The 21,099-nt window shown below is 42.9% G+C and overlaps 1 protein-coding gene across 3 annotated transcripts in view; it reads right to left on the reverse strand.

The window, feature by feature from the left end:
* The window catches only part of LOC108415139 (semaphorin-6C-like), a 41,440-nt gene extending 20,545 nt beyond the window's left edge, over positions 1–20,895 (reverse strand). Inside the window, exons 1-6 of one of the 3 annotated variants that reach the window (XM_037542935.1) lie at positions 20,734–20,895; positions 10,967–11,074; positions 10,641–10,755; positions 10,404–10,461; positions 2,495–2,551; positions 2,128–2,229 (exon numbers count right to left, since the gene is read on the reverse strand). In XM_037542935.1, the coding sequence (XP_037398832.1) occupies positions 2,128–2,229; positions 2,495–2,551; positions 10,404–10,461; positions 10,641–10,755; positions 10,967–11,063 (429 nt within the window). In that variant the 5' untranslated portion in view covers positions 11,064–11,074; positions 20,734–20,895. Of the gene's footprint in view, positions 1–2,127; positions 2,230–2,494; positions 2,552–10,403; positions 10,462–10,640; positions 10,756–10,966; positions 11,134–11,495; positions 11,537–20,733 lie in introns of those variants that run through there. The other 2 variants (XM_037542934.1, XM_037542933.1) reach the window with 2 other exon arrangements.
* Between the last annotated feature and the right edge of the window lie 204 nt (positions 20,896–21,099).

The raw sequence follows: 21,099 nt of genomic DNA on the forward strand, positions 1-21,099 counted from the left end.
TCCAGCCAGCATACCCAGTGTTTCCTCCACTGATGGCAGGATGAATTTTTCTCGACACACTGACTCATTCAGTTTGGTGAGATCAACGCATATGCCCACGCCACCACTTTTCTTAGGCACTACTACGATGCCGGCACACCAGTCTGTTGGCTCTTCAATTCTGCATATTACCCCGAGATCTTCCATGCGGGACAGTTCTTGCTTGACTTTGTCCATAAGTGGCAATGGGATTCTCCTTGGTGTTTTTAGTGAGAATGGTGGAGCCCCTGGTTTTAGCTTTATAGTGTAAGGCTGGCGCATTTCTCCGAGTCCACTGCATAGTTTTGGGTATGTTTGCTTTAGTGTCTCCACAGTGACACTATCTAGTCGTGCAACAAGCCCTAGTCTACAGCTCGCAGATCTTCCTAGTAAGGCAGTGTGCAGATGTCGAACTATATATGAATCCTCCATCACCTCTTTCTCACCTCTCCTCAGCAGCAGCCTGGTGATGCCCACAACATCTAGAGGACTCCTCCCTGGTCCCAGGAGTGGCTTTGAGGCTTTATGGAGCCTAGGTGGATTGCCTTTAAATACATTTAGGAACACTGTATGTGGCAAGACCGTGACGTCAGCACCTGTGTCGATCTTAAACATCACTCTGGTGTCATGGATGTTTATGTCAACCATCCAGGCATCGCTCTTTGACGTGATGCTACCGAGGAAAATAGCATCCTCTTCTTCTCTGACTTCATGCACCGACTTTGACGCCCTGCACATACGACTATAATGTCCCTTTCTGCCACATGCGTGACATTTCACCTCCCTTGCAGGACAATCATTTTTATAATGTGGTGGAGAACTGCCACATTTGTGACACTGAGACTGTGAATGATTTCTTTTGCTGTTCTGGGCACTGTGTGGCTTATTTGCATACTGGGGTTTGTTTTTAACAGGCTTGCTGTTCTTGAGCATTCTGACTCTATCCACAGACTTAGCATTACTTGCCTGTTCTCTGGTGTCACCTCTCAGAGAAGCTTGCTGCTTTTTCACCTCTTCACTTTGACGAGCCATCCTAACTGCTTTATCCAGTGTAAGCTCTGCATCTAGCTGCATGCGTTCTGACAGTCCCTTATCCAGCAGTCCAACCACGAGTCTGTCTCGGATTAACTCATCGTGAAGTACCCCATAGTTGCAATGTTCCGCTAACGCATATAAAGCAGTAACAAACGAATCTACCGACTCTCCCTCACTCTGTTTGCGCATATTAAACTTTGCACGCTCATAGATTATGTTTTTCTTAACTACGAAGAAGCGTTGAAAGCCGTCACGTACCCCTTTGTATGTGCCTCGTTCAGCAACTGTTAGGGTTAGCCCGCGCAATATGTCGTCCGCCTCGTCACCCATGCAGTATATCAAAGTATTGACTTGATTCTCTTCAGAGCTCGCATTCAGGTTACTTGCCAGGCGAAATCTTTCAAATCTTCGGATCCATTTGTCCCACTCTTGTGGCTTAGAAAAGTCGAAGGACTCCGGTGGCTGGATGTTAAATGTAGCGCATGGTCCTGCTCCCACAGCAACTCTCTGCGCACCTGCTGCTACCTGCTGCTGTCGGCTCCCGCCGCTAACGTCTTCTCCTTGGCTCATTCTGTCCTTCTCTCTCCCTCAGCGAGTGTACAAAAATCCACAACAACGGCCTTCAACTCTCCACGCTAACTACAGGACTTCTGACACCATGTCGTGTCATTAAAACACTGCGTGAGTCCAACTGTAGAAGTTTAACGTGTTTTTATTAACAGCATTACCGCACACTCCCGTTTTCTCTTCCGTCTCTCCCGTGGCTCCCCCCCTCTCGTCATCCCCCTACTCACAGTTCCTACCTCTCCATATTCAATCACACCACACAGACTGGACTCGGACTCAGTCATTGTGGTTTTGTGATTGTGAGCAGTTTTAGTATTGTTTGAGAGATGTTTCCTTACATTTTACTATTGAGACATAAATGGGTTGCTGAACTGATCTGGTTTCATATATACTCCTACTACTATTACTACTACTACTACTACTACTGAGCATTAGATGGCAGACAATTCATTTCATACAAATAGAAATTGCTGCAGCTTCACTTCACTGCAAGAAGAATTCACTCACTCTGTAATTACGGCATGTTGGGTTAAAAGCATTGGTTCCACAGGCGAAGAGCGTTTCATCATTTCGAAGAACCAAAACTTTGATATAATTATAACACTCATCCTGAAAACACACCCAGAAAAAAAGTAATATTAGAATTCCGTATGATTACACAGAGAAAGAAATTATGATAGAGAGATGGTGAAAGAGAGAAAGAGAAAAGAAGAGAAATGGAGAGTGAGAAAGACAGACAGAGAGAGTAAGTGTGCAGTCAGAAGCTGACTCATATAGAAAGTGAGAGAGAGAGATGGAAAGAGAAAAAGAGAGGGAGAGAGAACTGAGAGTGTTCAATCAGAGGCTGACTGATACAGATAGACAGTGTACTTACGGTGTTTTTTCCCCTCATGGTGCATTTCTCCACATCTGTAGACATCCATGTCAGTGTCTGAACAGCATACAGATAGACAACCTTCAGATTTTCATGACACACTCTTATTCATGTACCAAGTCTTTGAGACGCTCATAAATTTGGAGCTGGAGAAAGGAATTAAAGCAGCAAAGAAAAAGTACTCCACAAAGCTAAAAGCTACATCACTGCTAATGATCAAACTTGGTTTCAAAAGGAATCAAAGAGTTACTCAATCTTCTTCTGAGTGACTGCCAGCTCACCTATCACCTGAATGAGTTCTACTTCAGATTACGTTAGACAAAGAACAACTTTCAGCTTCTCTCTGCCATTCCTCTGTCTTCCTGCCTCACTGTGATCTCTAAACCCTGCTCATCTCATCAATGAGCAGGACATCACAAGGCTTTTCAACAGACTGAAGGTAAAAAAAACTTCTGGGTCTGACTATTCATGTACTCTAAAGCACTGCTTTGATCAGCTTGCTCTGATTTCACAAATATCTTCACTAAATCCCCAGAATGCCCCAAAACACAAACATTACTGAACTGAATGACAGCAGGTTAGAGGCCCTAGCAACTGAGGTCTTTGAACATGTGGTTCTAGCCCACTTGACAGGGTCAAGTTGGTTGTGCACTTTAAGCTACAGTCCTGGAACCCAAGCAAGAGATCTGTTTGTAGACTTCAGCTCATCATTCAATAGTTGCCACGGGTTAAACTGTGCCAGTTCCCGTCTGCTGGTGGATCATGGATGTCCTAACAAACAAGAGCCAGCAGGTGCAGGTAGGAAAAACGTCAGACCCCTGGACCCTCAAAACTGTAGTACCAGAAGATTGTGTGCTCTTACTCCTTCTCTTCAGCCTCTACACAAATGATTATGTCTCTAATATGACTATGTCACCACCATGGCAGGCATAATAGCCACAGGCAGTTTTGTGAGTTGGGACTATGCCTTCATCCTGTGTTGGTCATGTGAGGGAAAATTGGGGGATTGAAGGAGGGGAGAGAACTCTGAGTTGCCAGCAGGCTGGACACAAAAAAAACTCTACATAATGAAACAAAAGTGAACTGAACAGAAAAAGAGACTAAGTAAGGTTTATGAAGAGTAATTTTGACAGAAATTCACATGATGAGAATGATGGTGATCCAGAAATCTCTGTTCTGTAAGAGCTGATTCTGAAGCAGTGACAAAAATTAAGTTTGGGTAGAAAACTTGGTATGAGTGAATGCCAGTGGGATATGGTGGAGCTGGATCAAAGGGTTGGTCAGATGGTCTGGCATTTGAGTATTTAAGAATGCTAGGTTTTATATGGTTTGGCAGTGACATGGTTTTGAGTAGCTTAATAAACACCCATGTCCGAACCCATTTACAGTTACAACATTTAGCAGACGTTCTTATCCAGAGTAACTTACAGTTTGTAAAGGTAGGCAAAGGCAATGTTAGGAGTCTTTCCCAAGGACTCTTATTGGTATAATGTAGGGTGCCTGCCCAGGTGGGAGATTGAACCTCAGTCTCCAGCATAGAAGGCAGAGGTGTTACCCACTACACTACACCAACCACTCCAACCCCTGATGAACAAATTGATTGAGACAGTGGCAAGAAGAAAGAAAGAAACCTTCAAAGGAACCGAGTCTCAACAAGGCAACCCATCCTCCTCTGGTTGACACTGCATTGTGAAGATTGTGTAAAATATAGTAGGTAAAGAGGTTTTGATATGAGTAATGCTGATCACAAGAAACATGGAGTAATAATGGCTGTTACAAGGTAGGTAGCTACTGTGTATCGGAGTTAATAAATGGGTGTGATGACAGACAGGTGGCTGGTTGATGCTGAGGTCACGGCAGGAGGTTTCCACTGGTGGCAACAGCATGGTTGTTGATGTTGTTCATGTTGTTATGATGGAGGATGAGAATCAGTACAAATTGAAATTTTAGCCCCCGATAAGGCCGGTGATGGACAAAAGACAAGACTCCCAGGGACTGAGGCCTGAATGGTATGCATTGACGTCAGCAAAATGAGGGAAGCCAAATCAATTGTGGTGGAAGAGTGGCTGAAATAACTAGAAGAGCAGCAGGTTCCCAGGGGCACAGATCACATCTTTACAATCAAGCCAGTTTTAAAGAGGAAGGTGGAGGAGTGTACAGAAGGAAATCCTCTGCACTGAGATGTAATGTTGACCCAGAAGAGAAGGAGTGGCAGTGGTCAAAAGAAGCACAGCTAAACTGTTGCAGAGAACAATCCTGAGAAGTAACGGCATCTGGAAGCAAGATAAAGTGTCAGATTTGAGGGGGTATGAGATATGGAGTCAGCAAGTGGGTGGACCACCCAAAGACTGGGGAAGAAGAAATGAGACTGAATGAGAGATGGAGAAGAGCTGCCAAGGTAAAATACAAAGAGAGTCTAGTGCATGGTTGTATTGATATGCATGGAGAAAAGGGGTATAGGCCTGTGAATGAATGTGAGTTGAGACTGATCTGAGTTTAGATGGGAAAGAGTTAATGGAGCTGATCAGAGTTGAACATATATCAAGGAGTTTATCTGAGGTGGAGCTGATCAGAGGTAGAACTGATTCAAGGTGGGCGAAATTGAGATGACAAAGAGCAGCAGCGATGCATGGAGTGTTGGAACTGATCCGAGATCGAGCCTATCTGAGATACAGAACTGATCTGACATGGAGCTGAGGTGGGTCAGAAATGACTTGCAGAGCCTAGTTGCACTACAGCTGATCCAAGACGGAGCTGATTCGAGATGAAACTAACCTTTGATGGAGTCTTGGTGGAGTAGAGCTGAATCAAGGAGGCATGAGGAAGGGGGGGGTAAGGGATGGAAAAAAGGGGGGAGCATCATGGATGGAAATAAATATGTAAGCAGAAGATCTAACAAAATAAGGCATTGCCTATAAATAATTAGATGCAAGGTGTGTTAAGTGAAATAAATTTCGGCATTGCATGTTGTGTAGAACATGCATTTGACACAATAACATCATGTAGAATAAGCATTGATGCATCGGCACTGTCAAATGGTTTGCTTGGCTGCAGTGGAAGCAGAAGACAGGCCTTGTTTATCTCTGGTGGAGATGAGACAAAGTGGAATAATTCAGACCAGGTGAAATGATTAATTTCTCAGGGCACACTGATGCATGGTTGCGGACCAGTCTGGGATACAGTAGGCTCATAGATGCTGATTACAAGAACTTTGTCACAGGAAATAGAAAGTAAGGAAGTGAATTCATAAGATCTTAGTTTGGAAGAAGGAGGGCTTTCAGACATGCCCCTCCTCCCAAAAGAAATCGAGCAGCTGGTCTTCTAGTGCAGCAGCAACCACCTGCTGCTGAAAACACAAAAGAATTTAGAGATGGTGGTAGACTTCAGGCACAATCTCCCCAACCCGCTTCAACATCAATATCACTATAGTGGTTTCCACTGTGGTGTAATTCAAGTTCCTGGGAACCATCATATCCAGAGACCTGAGAGAGAACACCAGAGAAACTTTTTACTAATACTAATAATAATTCTACACAGTGATCACCCATTCCTTCCTCACATTGTCCATCACCACATGGTTTGGTTCCTCCACTTCACAAGAACAAGCCAAACTCCAGCACCAAATCAGGACAATGGAGAGCATCATTAGATGGAGTCTCAGGACATCTACACCAACAGGGCAATGAAGAGTGAAATTACAGCTGACCTTTCCTGTCTCTTCCAGACATTCCTCTCTGATAGAAGGTTCCAGATCCATAAAAACCAGCACAGCCAGGCATGCTCATCATGTTTTAGCTGATGATCATTCTAATTCACTACTCTGTGTGTGTGTGTGTGTGTGTGTGTGTGTGTGTGTGTGTGTGTGTGTGTGTGTATGAGCAGGTAACAGTTCACAATGCTTTTTCTTAGTTAACAAGTAACTAATCGGGAACTAAACAGGAAAGAATGTGTAGTGCTGCATTAACACTTAACTACTACTAATAACACTTAACTACTACTAGACTACTGGTTAACTACTCAGTAGGTAATAGTGAACTAATGATTAGAGTAGTTCACTATTAACTAACCAATAACTACTGAGTCTCATAGAGAATTACTATGGTTTCCTAGAATAACTACTCATAAATTACTGATCAATTCAACATTAACTGCTCAGTAGCTGAGTCTGACAAGCTTCTTGCTGAACTATTAACTGATGTAGAGTTTTCCAACACTTCTAACAGTAGTGAAATACACTACACAGTGTGTAGTCTCTACAATATAATGGATTATACTCTCCATTTCTATTCACAGAAACAGGCATTCTCAGGTATCCTCCCATTCCAGTGTTAGATAGATAGATAGATAGATAGATAGATAGATAGATAGATAGATAGATAGATAGATAGATAGATAAGGCTTTATTGTCATTCGCATCACATGTGGTACATGAGGTGGAACGAAACATTGTACTCACAGTCCAGTCAACTCCCAAAAGTAACATAAGCAATAAATAGTAGGTGCAAATAAAGGGGTGGACAAATAAGAGCAACATGAACCACAGCAGTATGAGTAGAAGGTGTACATCTTAATACTGTTAATGTATAAAGTGACATATAAAGTGACATATAAAGTGACGCGTAGGGATGATATAGTGGAGGCACTGACTCAGTACAGCAGCAGAGATGAATAAGTGGACGTGAAGTGCCGTTGCAGTGACGTCTAATTGGAGTTTAAGAGTCTCACGGCTTCAGGGAAGAAGCTGTTCATAGTTTTACTCTTAATCCTCCGCAGCCTCCTACCTGAGGGGAGCGGGACAAAGAGTGTGTGTGCTGGGTGGGTGGGGTCCTTCATGATGCCAGTGGCCCTTTTCCTGCATCTGGAGGTGTAAATGTCCATGGTGGTGGGAAGGCTGACTCCAACAGTCCTCTGTGCAGCCTTCACCACCCTCTGCAGAGCTTTCCTCTCTGCTGCAGAGCAGCTTCCGTGCCACACGGTGACGCCGGAGCACAGAACGCTCTCCACACAGATCTGTAGAATGAGGTGAGGACTGAGCTCCCGAGTCCAGCACGCCTCAGCCTTCTGAGGAAGTAGAGGCACTGATGTGCCTTCCTGATCAGGCTGGAGGTGTTATTACTCCAGGTAAGATTGTTACTTAGGTGTATGCCCAAGTACCTATAGCTGGAGACCACTTCCACTGCAGATCCTCCGATGTGTGGGGGGAGGGGAGGGATGGTGTTGCTCCTTCTGAAATCCACAATCATCTCCCTTGTCTTATTCATGTTGATGCAGAGATTGTTCTCACTGCACCAACTCTCCAGGTGTTCCACCTCCTGCCTATAGCCAGACACATCACTATTTGTGATGCATCCAGCCGCTGCTGTGTCATCCGCACACTTTACAGTATGACCGCCTGGATGGACGGCTGAGCAGTCATATGTGGGCAGTGTAAACAGGAGGGGGCTCAGCACACAGCCCTGAGGGGAGCCGGTGCTGAGGATGATGGTGGAGGAGGAGATGTTGTGGATCCTCACAGACTGCGGCCTGTTAGTCAGGAAGTCCAGGACCCAATTGAAGAGAGAGGTGCTCTGTCCAAGTGTATCGAGTTTGTAAGCCAGGGTCTGGGGAATCATGGTGTTTGTTCTGAACAGTAGATATCCTTTAATGTCCTCTTGAGTGCAGGGTCAGTTGAAGAGAGGGCTTACCGAAATATCTGATTGTGTGTGTGTTCTGCCTTCAAATTCACTTGGTTCTACATATTACCAAATGATTATGTAACTACTGTCTGTTAGATAATGAATGTGGTGTTGATGTTCTTCATCAGGAGCTAATGATGATCAGGAATAATATAAAATGAAACAATGATAACTCATTATTAATGAACTAGGAGTTAATGATGATCAGGAACAGTATTATAAAGTGAAATACTCCTAATGAATAACAGCAACACCTCATTAATTATCTAACAGATATTTCTGTGAGCCTTCTCTTCAACTGACCCTGTCCTCAAGAGAACTTAAAAGAAGAACTACTGTTCAGAAGAAACACTGGCAGATGTGCTCCTGCAGAAAATAACTTTTTTCTTTTCTATTGATGAGAGGTAAGCAGACTGGTCTACTGAATAGTGAAGTGTTTTAGCAGTTGTCCCATTTGTAGGCTGAGGTGCAAATTTGTTCACACTGTCAAATATGAAGATGTGCATTAGCATTTTAAGGTTTCTAATTAAAACATACACATCAGGAACACCAGTCATGGCTGATGCCCCAGCCTTCTCTGAGGATACCTGTTTCTGTGAATAGAAATGGAGGGTATAATCAATTATATTGTAGAGACTACACACTGTGTAGTGTATTTCACTACTGTTAGAAGTGTTGGAAAACACTACATCAGTTAATAGTTCAGAAGGAATATTGTCAGAGTCCGCTATTAAGCAATTAATGCTGGACTGATTTATGAGTAGTTATTCTAAGAAACCACAGTTACTAAATAATTCTCTATGAGACTCAGTAGTTATTGTTTAGTTAATAGTGAATTACCCTAATCATTAGTTACCTACTGTGGTGGAAATCGTGACAAAAAATGAATTTGAGCCTCTGAGTCTTTATCAAAGTGAGTAACGGGTTTATTAAAAAGCCAACATGACAAAAAATGGATTCTCTCTCCCTTTCCTATATCTTTCCTATAGCTTTCCTAGCTGTGTGTTGTGCTTCTTATACCCTTCTGTCATTCCCCCGCCCTTACGTTCCTTTCATGGCAGTAAGCATTAGTCAGCATTATTCTCAATTGTACACCATTCTCTTACATGTTTATCTTATACAAACTGTTTACAGCGAGCAGCCAAGCAAAACATCCAGATTTGACCCGTAGCCTTATGGCTAGGTGCCACTGTCTTGCTGCCTGTATCTTCACACTCTGCTTCTGTTCTCATAGCGAGGTCACTTCCACTTATCTCCTGAGACACAAAACAATCCCGCTACCTCTCGGTCACTGTGACATTTAGAATCATCCTTAAGCATAAAAGCTCAAAAGGCATCTTTCAACACTATTAAATACATTTCCACGACAATTCCCCCCTTTGATTCTAAATCAACCTCTAAACTCTACTTCCCCTCATTAAATAATTGTTGCAAGTTCAAAGAATCAGAAGAAGGGTGATTTTCATCATCCTCAAAGTCCATCTGTAACATGTGATATTGAGCAGTAAAGGAGCGGGCAACCATGGCAGAAATGCAATTAGAGATGCAGGGAGCAATACATATCACAAGAAGTAGCACACATATAAATGGTATTAACATAGTAACAGTCCATTGTCCCCATGGGCCCATCAGAGATGTCAGCCAGCTAAACCAGGAGTCATCTGCGATTGGCGGAGGCTGAATGCCTGCTCGCATGTGAGCAATGAGATCAGACATATTTCTATAATAATCTGGGAGTGAGAAACAACATGAGGTGTTCAATACCTTACAGACCCCTCCTTCCTAAGCCAGTAAGAGGTCAAGAGCCATTCTGTTCTGCAACACGGCTTGTCTAATTGCAGCCATCTCAGTATTCACTAAGGTGAGAGCTTTCATTGTGTAGTCCTTGGTAGTTAAAAGTAGTTACTTAAGCACTAATGCACATCTACTTATTTGTTCCTGCTTAGTTCCTGATTAGTTACTTATTACCTGAAACAGTATTGCTGTTATTGCTGTTAGTACTGTGTGTGTGTGTGTGTGTGTGTGTGTGTGTGTGTGTGTGTGTGTGTGTGTGTGTGTGTGATACTGTGTGTGTGTGTGTGTGTGTGTGTGTGTGTGTGTGTGTGTGTGATACTGTGTGTGTGTGTGTGTGTGTGTGTGGGTGTGTGTGTGTGTGTGTGTGTGTGTGTGTGTGTGTGTGATACTGTGTGTGTGTGTGTGTGTGTGTGTGTGTGTGTGAGTGTGTGTGTGTTTACCTGCTGAGGGATGATCTGAGTTACTGAAGCTGAAAGATTCACAGCAAATACATGATCCCTGTGTGACACCAGAGTGAGAGAGAGAGAGAGAGAGAGAGAGAGAGAGAGATGAGATGAGATGTGAGAGTAAACTTCTTGCAAAAATCTCTTGCTTCAGAAATAAATGGTTGGTTTACAAAATCAACTACAGTTTCAGTGAACGTATTATGGTAATTGAAAGAAAGCTGATTGGCTGACCTGGCAGCAACATAGAGCATGTAGTTGATTCTGATCATGCGCTGGAAGTCAAGTCCCAAAGTCTGTGTGTCATTATCAGACACTAATCCCTGAAAACTGGGAAATAACTGAGAGTCTGCAGAGCAACAAATGTTAAGTAGTAGTACTGAATATAACAACAGCTACACATTATTACAGTTATTATTATGTCCTCATTTCTCTAATAGCTGATCTGATTACCATAATATGTTTTAATATACATCAGATCCATGATACATTGTCTATTGATACATGCTAACACCAACTCTAGTTATGCATTTGATATTAAGAAGCTGAAAGCAGCACACCTTCAAGTCCGACTGTAGTGATTGGCTGCAGGTCTTTGGGGAAGGACATGGCTATACCAGCAATAGACAACAAGCTGACTATGAAGATCAGTTCCATTACAAAGTTTCCTGGGGGTCATGAGACAAGAGGGAGACGGATCAGTGAAGAACCCACATCTGAGCAACACCTTCAAAAAACACACAGAGAAAACAGGCTGTCAGGTCGAAAGATGCCCTTAAATACCAACAATATTCAAATCAACAATAAAACAAACACTTCCTTTAAAAAAACCTTCTAAAACCTTTTTCTATTAGTCACACCTGCTTTTGACAGAGTCCTTTTTAAAAGATTAAAAGTTAAAAGATATTTTATAAGAAATATGCCAAGATTTTGATAAAATTTCTAAATGTTTTTAAGGATGTCATTCACACTTAAGAAAAGTGATGCGTCCTGACCAACTTCTGGCCTCCGATTATGGAACAAATCCCCAAATATTTATTTTAATATTTCAATATATGCACCTAGAATTATTAATGAGTAGCTAGTTACCCATGCACATCACTTCTGTAGACATTCCTACAGTCTGGACTTCATTCTTCTTCTTCTTTCGGCTGCTCCCTTTAGGGGTCACCACAGCAGATCATCTGCCTCCATCTTGCCCTATCCATTGCCTCCTCTACTTTCATACCAACCCTCTCCATGTCTACCTTCACTACATCCATAAACCTTCTCTGAGGTCTACCTCTTCTCCTTCTACCCGGCAGCTCCATCTCCAACATTCTTTGCCCAATATATCCACTATTCCTCCTCAACACATGTCCAAACCACCTCAACCTGGCCTCTCCTCTCTGGCTTTATCTCCAAACTGCTCCACCTTCACTGTCCCTCTGATCTGCTCATTTCTAATCTTGTCCATCCTGGTCACTCCCAACGAAAATCTCAGCATCTTCATCTCCGCCACCTCCAGCTCAGCCTCCTGTCTTTTAGACAGAGCCACAGTCTCTAAACCATCCATCATAGCAGGACGCACTAATGTCTTGTAAACTTTCCCTTTCACTCTTGATGCTATCCTTCTGTCACACATCAGCCCTGACATCCGTCTCCACCCACTCCATCCACCCTCTTCTTCACCTCTTTACTACACTGTTCATTGCTCTGGATGGTTGACCCAAGATATTTGAAGTCATCCACCTTTACGACCTCTACTCCTTGCATCTTCACCTTTCCACCTGCCTCCCTCTCATTCACACACATGTATTCCGTCTTGTCTCTACTGACCTTCATTCCTCTCCTCTCCAGTGCAAACCTCCACCTCTCCAGATTCTCGTCCACCTGCTCTCTATTCTCACCACAGATTACAATATCATCTGCAAACATCATGGTCCATAGAGCCTCCAGCCTGACCTCATCTGTCAACCTGTCCATCACCATTGCAAACAAGAAGGGGCTCAAAGCTGATCCCTGATGTAACCCCATCTTCACCTAGAAACCATTTGTCACTCCAACTGCACACCTCACCACTGTCTCACTATCCTCATACATGTCCTGCACCACCCTAACATACTTTTCAGCTACACCTGACTTCCTCATACAGTACCACAGTTCCTCTCTTGGCACCCTATCATATGCCTTCTCTAGATCCACAAAGACACAATGCAGCTCCTTCTGACCTTCTCTGTACTTCTCTACCAACACTCTCAACGCAAAAACTGCATCTGTGGTGCTCTTTCTGGGCATGAAACCAAACTGCTGCTCACTAATCTGAACCTCTCGCCTTAGCCTTGCTTCAACAACTCTTTCCCATACCTTCATGGTGTGGCTCATCAACTTTATACCTCTGTAGTTACTGCAGCTCTGCACATCACCCTTGTTCTTAAAAATGGGGACCAGTGCACTGCTTCTCCACTCATCAGGCATCCTCTCACTCTCCAGGATTTTGTTAAACAACCTGGTTAAAAAGTCCACTGCCTTCTCTCCTAAACATCTCCACACCTCCACAGGTATGTCATCTGGACCAACTGCCTTTCCATTCTTCATCCTTTTTAAAGCTATCCTCACTTCCTTACTAATTCTCTGCACTTCCTGATCCACTATCTCTCCCCCATTGTCCTCCTCTCTCTCTCGTTTTCCTCATTCATTAGTTCTTCAAAGTACTCCTTCCATCTACTCACCACTCTCTGTTCACTCACTAGTACATTTCCCTCTCTATCCTTTATCAGCCTAACCTGCTGTACATCCTTTCCAGCTCTATCTCTCTGTTTAGCTAAACGATACAAGTCCTTTACTCCTTCTTTACTGTCCAGCCTCTCATACAGCTCATCATAGGCCTGAGCTTTTGCCTTTGCCACCATTCTTTTCGCTATGCGACTAGCCTCACAGCACTCCTGCCTACTTCCTTCATCTCTCTGGTTATCCCACTTTTTCTTAGCTGCTTCTTCTTCTGAATACTCTCCTGGACTTCCTCATTCCACCACCAATTTTCCTTGTCTTCTTTCCTCTGACCAGACAAAACTCCCAACACATTCCTGCCAGTTTCTCTCACCACCTTAGCTGTAGTTTCCCAGTCCTCAGGTAGCTCCTCACTGCCCCCAAGGGCCTGTTGCAATTTTTCCCTGAACTGCCTGCAACCATCCTCCTCCTTCAGCTTCCACCATCTAATCTTTGGCTCTGTCTTCACTCTCTTCCTCTTCTTTGTTTCTAATCTCATTCTACAGACAACCACCCTATGCTGCCTTGCTACACTTTCCCCTGGCACCACTTTACAATCTCCAATCTCCTTTAGGTGGCATCTCCTGTTAAGGATATAATCCACCTGTGTGCACCTCCCTCCACTCTTGTATGTCACCCTGTGTTCTTCCCTCTTCTGAAAATACGTGTTCACCACAGCCATTTCCATTCTCTTAGCAAAATCTACAACTATCTGAACTTCGGCATTTCTGTCTTTCACACCATACATACTCAGCACCTCTTCATCCCCTCTGTTCCCTTCATCAACATGTCCATTGAAGTCTGCACCAATCACCAATCTCTCCTCTCTAGGGACACCATCTACCACTTCATCCATCTTACTCCAAAATTCCTCTTTCTCCTCTAACTGACAATCAACCTGTGGTGCATATGAACTGACCACATTCAAAATTACACCATCAACCTCCAACTTCAGGCTCATGATCCTGTCTGACACTCTCTTTACATCCAGAACACTTTTCCCAAGCTGCTCCTTTAGGATTATCCCTACTCCATTTCTCTGCCTCTCTAACCATGATAGAACAGTTTGAATCCACCTCCAATGTTCCTGGCCTTGCTTCCTTTCCATCTGGTCTCCTGGACACACAGAATATCTTCCTTCTCTCCATCATGTCTGCAAGCTCTCTGCCTTTACCAGTCATTGTCCCTATGTTCAGAGTCCCTACTCTAACCTCCACACTCCTGCCTTTCCTTCTCTCTCGCTGCCTTCTAACCTGCCTTCCTCCTCTCCTCTTTGATGGTCTTCGACCTACAGTAGTCCAATTTCCACCGGCACCCTGCTGGTCAACAGCACCGGAGGCGGTCGTTGTTAACCTGTGCCTCGATCGATCCGGTATGGCAATCATATTTTTGATCTGCATGATAGTTCTGGCACAAGTTTTACGCCAGATGCCCTTCCTGACGCAACCCTCACCATTTATCCGGGCTTGGGACCGGCACCAGAAGTACACAAAGTACACCCCTAATGGCTGGTTTTAGTTTAGTCTGGACTTCATTCAGTGATGTGAAATGCAGTCTGGAGTTCTTATAGTGTTTTTTTTTTTTAAAAAGCCATAAAGAACTAACTATTCTTATGAAATACTTAAAATATATTAATATACAACAGTGCAGTACAGCTCTGATATGTCATATGATTTGTGTAGATCTGAAGGGCAAGAGGATGGGAGGAGGGTCCTGCTGCCATGTGAAGAATCTCCACCTACCCAGCAACAGTTTGCTGTGATTTATTAAGTCAACAATTTTTTTGTATATATGCTGTCACCCCCGCGACCCTGACGGAGAAGCGGCTTGGAAAATGGATGGATGGATGGATATGCTGTCACCTCACAGCAAGAAGGGCCTGGGTTCGATGGCCAGGCAATCAAGGTCCTCTCTGTGTGGAGTTTGCATGTTGCCCGTGTCTGCGTGGGTTTCTTCCCACAGTCCAAAGACATGCAGTCAGGTCAATTGGACATGCTGTATTGCCTCTACGTGTGAGTGAATGTGTGACTGTGTATGTCTGTCTGCCCTGCGATGGACTGGTGACCTGTCCAGGGTGTTTCCTGCCTTCCGTCTGATGACCGCTGGGATAGGCTCCAGCAACCCCCACCCCCCCCCCCCCCCCCCCCCGTGACCCTGAGGGTGAAGTGGCTTAGAAAAAAATGTATGTATTTTATTTTTGTGGGTCTGTAATAGCTCAGTGTTTCTTCATCTTGCTTTTAGGGAGTTTTTCCTTACCACTCTTGCCATTGGCGATGCCCATGAGGGCCTGGACCTGGATTTTTCTGTAAAGCTGCATTGCAACTATGCTTTTTGCAAAAAGCGCTTTATATAAATAAACATTGACTTGACTTGACTTTACTGCAGCCCTATGATTATCACTGGTGACCTGAAGCCCCGGCTGATCAAAAGGAAGGTGTAAAGGCTGGCTGCAGGGCTGTGGCTCTCCCGGCCACCAGAGGGAGACCGGGCACACCTCCCAGGGCCAATCAAGCCCAATGACCTACACTTAGGTAGACGCTTCATAAGGGCAGAGAAGGAGACAGACATTGCTGTGTCTGTGTCTCAGTTTGAGTCAACAGAAGCAGCCGATAATTTGGGTAAGAGGGCTGAGAGTTTTGCACTTTAGACTCCTCTTGAGATCATCTATCTATAAGAGAAATAAATAAATAAATATAGGTAAAAGAGCAGAATTTTTTTTTTTTTCGTGTTCCTTTCTGTTTTGCATTTATCTAATGATTTTTTTGTATTAAATACACATTAGTTGATCTCTAAAAGTATATGAAAAATGACAGCATCTTAACACATTAGCAAAAATATACATCTGCATTGCCTAGCAAGTAAGAAGGAAGACCCCAGTTTCTTTAAATGTGTTTGTGATAAACTAACTAATATTGCATATTATCCTTTATTACCCATTATTATTTCACCCATTATGTATGATTTGGCCCTTTATTCATTTACACATTATCCATGATTGGAAAAATCATAAATTAATTATTTTGTTGTATGAGTAGACTGAGATCCTCCAAATGATTCAGAGACTTAAGATCAAACTCTTTCATCTGAGGAAAGATGGTAATAATGCAGCAGACGGTGGTGCTTTAGAGAAGGATGAAAGGCTGAACTCCCACTGATAAATAATCCTCAGATCATCTCTCACAGTGCGACTCAACTACAGCTCATACAGAGAAGCCCCCCACAGAACTGAACCCCTGCCCCAACTCCCCTTGGTATTCAGAGCACATTATTCCACATGGATGGTCAGATGAACACTGACAGATGGGACATGTGGTCTCCACAATTAAGACAAACAAGATTTTATACTTATTGTCTCAGTATTAAGAGTGGTGATTTGATTTTCCCCTGTTCACCAGAGGGCTCTGTGTACAAAACATATACAGGCATATGTGTCCAAGTGAATTACTAATTAGATTTACATTCATCTGACGCTGATGTGTTTCCTCCTGGTCAAATACTGCAAGACTGTGGGTTAATTTACCTCAGCTATGTAGACGATACTCATCTATGTGGCCCCCTCCCCAAACAACTATGGTGCCCTTGACCAACTCTAAGATCCTTGAGCTCATGACTAACTCGATGGGACACCACTTTCTGCAGTTTGATGAAGAAAAAAAAATTGAACACTGTTCTCTACCTCTAATCACACATGATGATAGTTTCTCATGAATTTGATTTTAAAGCAGGTAGAAAATGAATACATTTGGAAATTAGTTACAGGGTTCAGACGTCAATGGGACAAACATTACAGAAGTTTTTTTCTACACTTCTCTATCAGTGATGGGATGAGGAGTACATAAGGCCAAAGTGATGCATGTCTGCATGCATACTTCATACAGTGAAGCAACACAAAAGCTACACAAGCCAGTATTAATTTGTTAGTTGTTTTAAATGATGCTTATATGTTACACAAAGACGAACCTTTGAGCGCAAACAGTTAAGATAGCTCATTCAGGCGTGAGCAGAACTTGGAAAAGGTGTATTCTCAACCACGTTAACAGTGCAAGAGGCTAGATTGGAGATGGACATCAACAAGTCACAGCAATCTTTTCAGGAAAAACACCACAGACCTCACAGAAACACAAAAGCAGAAGAACTATTACTCCTAAGTGTTAGGAACATGTTCTTAAGGTATTCTATATGAGAGAAACTCCTTTTGATGAAGGGAGATAATCGATATACTTTCAAACTTATTTCCAAACGTATCCTAAGCCAAACCCGAGACTAATGTAGTGAGACGTTCTCCACACTGATGCAAGTAAAAACACATTAGCTTCAAATGTTCAGAATTTCATACCAACGTGAAGCAACAGCCTGGAAGCAAAACTCTAAGAAAGTTTAATTGCATTTTCTATATTAGGAAAAAAACATTTCCACACTCTGTTGTGAGCAGTCTGTAAGGTCTTTATCCAGCTGATCAAAGTATTGTTTTGGCAAGCTTATTCCATCACAGATGGCCAGACAAAATCCATCCCTAAATCCATCTGCAGGCAAGAAACGGATTAAACCAAAAGGCAAGTCCTGCTGGGGGTTCAGTCTGAGTAGCAGGCCATGTCACTCACATTTACACTGCACTTAATCTCTCAGTGGCCTTTTCTGAAGATCCATATCATGTGTGATTGTTTTCCTTCCCCACAATCTGGAACTTATATATGTTTAAACAAAATCTGAACAATGTAAATAACAAACAAAACAACAAACAAACCCTTATTTACACAGATTTATTATCACAAAGATTCCAAAAGTAGCATCCCCTTAAACACTGTTTCTAAGAGCTGAATTTATTTTTGTTTAAGGTTTGCTTGACCTACTTTTTATCAAATTTAATGAGTTTGCATATTAAAGAAGGACTAATTTGTTAACAGTTGATTGAAGATTTCAAGAAGGTGAGAACTGTTACAGTATACACTTGACTATCACTTAGATTGTACAGCAATATAGACTGCCATGTTGATCATAAAACACACTGTGGACTACCATACAGATTACACAGCACACGGTGGACTACCATACAGATTATACTGCACACGGTGGACTACCATACAGATTATACAGCACACTGTGGACTACCATACAGATTATACAGCACACGGTGAACTACCATACAGATTATACTGCACACGGTGGACTACCATACAGATTATACAGCACACTGTGGACTACCATACAGATTATACAGCACATGGTGGACTACCATACAGATTATACAGCACACGGTGGACTACCATACAGATTATACAGCACACTCTGGACTACCATACAGATTATACTGCACACTGTGGACTACCGTACAGATTATACTGCACACTGTGGACTACCATACAGATTATACAGCACACTGTGGACTACCATACAGATTATACAGCACACTCTGGACTACCATACAGATTATACTGCACACTGTGGACTACCGTACAGATTATACTGCACACTGTGGACTACCATACAGATTATACAGCACACTGTGGACTACCATACAGATTATACTACACACTATAGAGTACCGTACAGATTAAACTACACACTATAGAGTACCATACAGATTATACTGCACACTGTGGACTACCATACAGATTATACTACACACTATAGAGTACCATACAGATTATACAGCACACTGTGGACTACCATACAGATTATACTGCACACTGTGGACTACCGTACAGATTATACTGCACACTGTGGACTACCATACAGATTATACTACACACTATAGAGTACCATACAGATTATACAGCACACTGTGGACTACCATACAGATTACACTACACACTGTGGACTACCATACAGATTATACTGCACACTGTGGACTACCATACAGATTATACTGCACACTGTGGACTACCATACAGATTATACAGCACACTGTGGACTGCCATACAGATTATACTGCACACTGTGGACTACCATACAGATTATACAGCACACTGTGGACTACCCTACAGATTATACAGCACACTGTGGACTACCATACAGATTATACAGCACACTGTGGACTACCCTACAGATTATACAGCACACTGTGGACTACCATACAGATTATACAGCACACTGTGGACTACCACACAGATTATACTGCACACTGTGGACTACCACACAGATTATACAGCACACTGTGGACTACCCTACAGATTATACAGCACACTGTGGACTACCCTACAGATTATACAGCACACTGTGGACTACCATACAGATTATACAGCACACTGTGTACTACCACACAGATTATACTGCACACTGTGGACTACCATACAGATTATACAGCACACTGTGGACTACCATACAGATTATACAGCACACTCTGGACTACCATACAGATTATACTGCACACTGTGGACTACCGTACAGATTATACTGCACACTGTGGACTACCATACAGATTATACAGCACACTGTGGACTACCATACAGATTATACTACACACTATAGAGTACCGTACAGATTAAACTACACACTATAGAGTACCATACAGATTATACTGCACACTGTGGACTACCATACAGATTATACTACACACTATAGAGTACCATACAGATTATACAGCACACTGTGGACTACCATACAGATTATACTGCACACTGTGGACTACCGTACAGATTATACTGCACACTGTGGACTACCATACAGATTATACTACACACTATAGAGTACCATACAGATTATACAGCACACTGTGGACTACCATACAGATTACACTACACACTGTGGACTACCATACAGATTATACTGCACACTGTGGACTACCATACAGATTATACTGCACACTGTGGACTACCATACAGATTATACAGCACACTGTGGACTGCCATACAGATTATACTGCACACTGTGGACTACCATACAGATTATACAGCACACTGTGGACTACCCTACAGATTATACAGCACACTGTGGACTACCATACAGATTATACTGCACACTGTGGACTACCCTACAGATTATACAGCACACTGTGGACTACCATACAGATTATACAGCACACTGTGGACTACCACACAGATTATACTGCACACTGTGGACTACCACACAGATTATACAGCACACTGTGGACTACCCTACAGATTATACAGCACACTGTGGACTACCCTACAGATTATACAGCACACTGTGGACTACCATACAGATTATACAGCACACTGTGTACTACCACACAGATTATACTGCACACTGTGGACTACCACACAGATTATACTGCACACTGTGGACTGCCATATAGATTATACAGCACACTGTGGACTACCATACAGATTATATAACTCATCATTGAGTACCATAAAATAATTCATGTAAACATGTTTTTTTAGTTAGGGAAAAGGAGGATGGAGGAAGAAATTGATCATTACAAAAAAAAATGAAAGTGTCTTATTGACATGGACGACAGCAGAAATAAACAAACACGGAAACAGCAGCTTCAGCACCACACTGTTCCCAGCACTGTTCCCTCTGTCTCATTTTCCACTCCGCTTCAGCCCAAACAGCTGGAGCAAAGTTACACTTGTGAGGCTTTCAATAAAATCCATGTGTGGAGGATAAACTGTACCTTCTTTCTCTGTTTTTTCTCTCTCTTCTTCTTTTTGCTGTGAACAGTCCTCACGATAATCCAGCTCTCCTCAGCAGAAACTCACTCCTGCTCAGACACTCACTTCTGATTTTCTCTTTGGCCAAGAACAATAGAGGCTCTGCTGTGCCCTGCTGCTCCCCCCATCACACCCCCTGCATTTCTGCATAAGCTGACGACTCGAACAGAAGCATGGGTAGCACCCCTCCCACTGCATTAGGATGTCTGTGCACCACACATTGATATTTGAAGAACAATACCTGGAAAGACTTTATTTGAAAAGGCCACTGTAAACGTATTACCCACCATATTTACCCTAAATTACACGGACTGACTTCAGTTTAACAG

The sequence above is a fragment of the Pygocentrus nattereri genome, chromosome 11 (genome assembly GCF_015220715.1).
Source record: "Pygocentrus nattereri isolate fPygNat1 chromosome 11, fPygNat1.pri, whole genome shotgun sequence".
Taxonomy (NCBI): domain Eukaryota; kingdom Metazoa; phylum Chordata; class Actinopteri; order Characiformes; family Serrasalmidae; genus Pygocentrus; species Pygocentrus nattereri.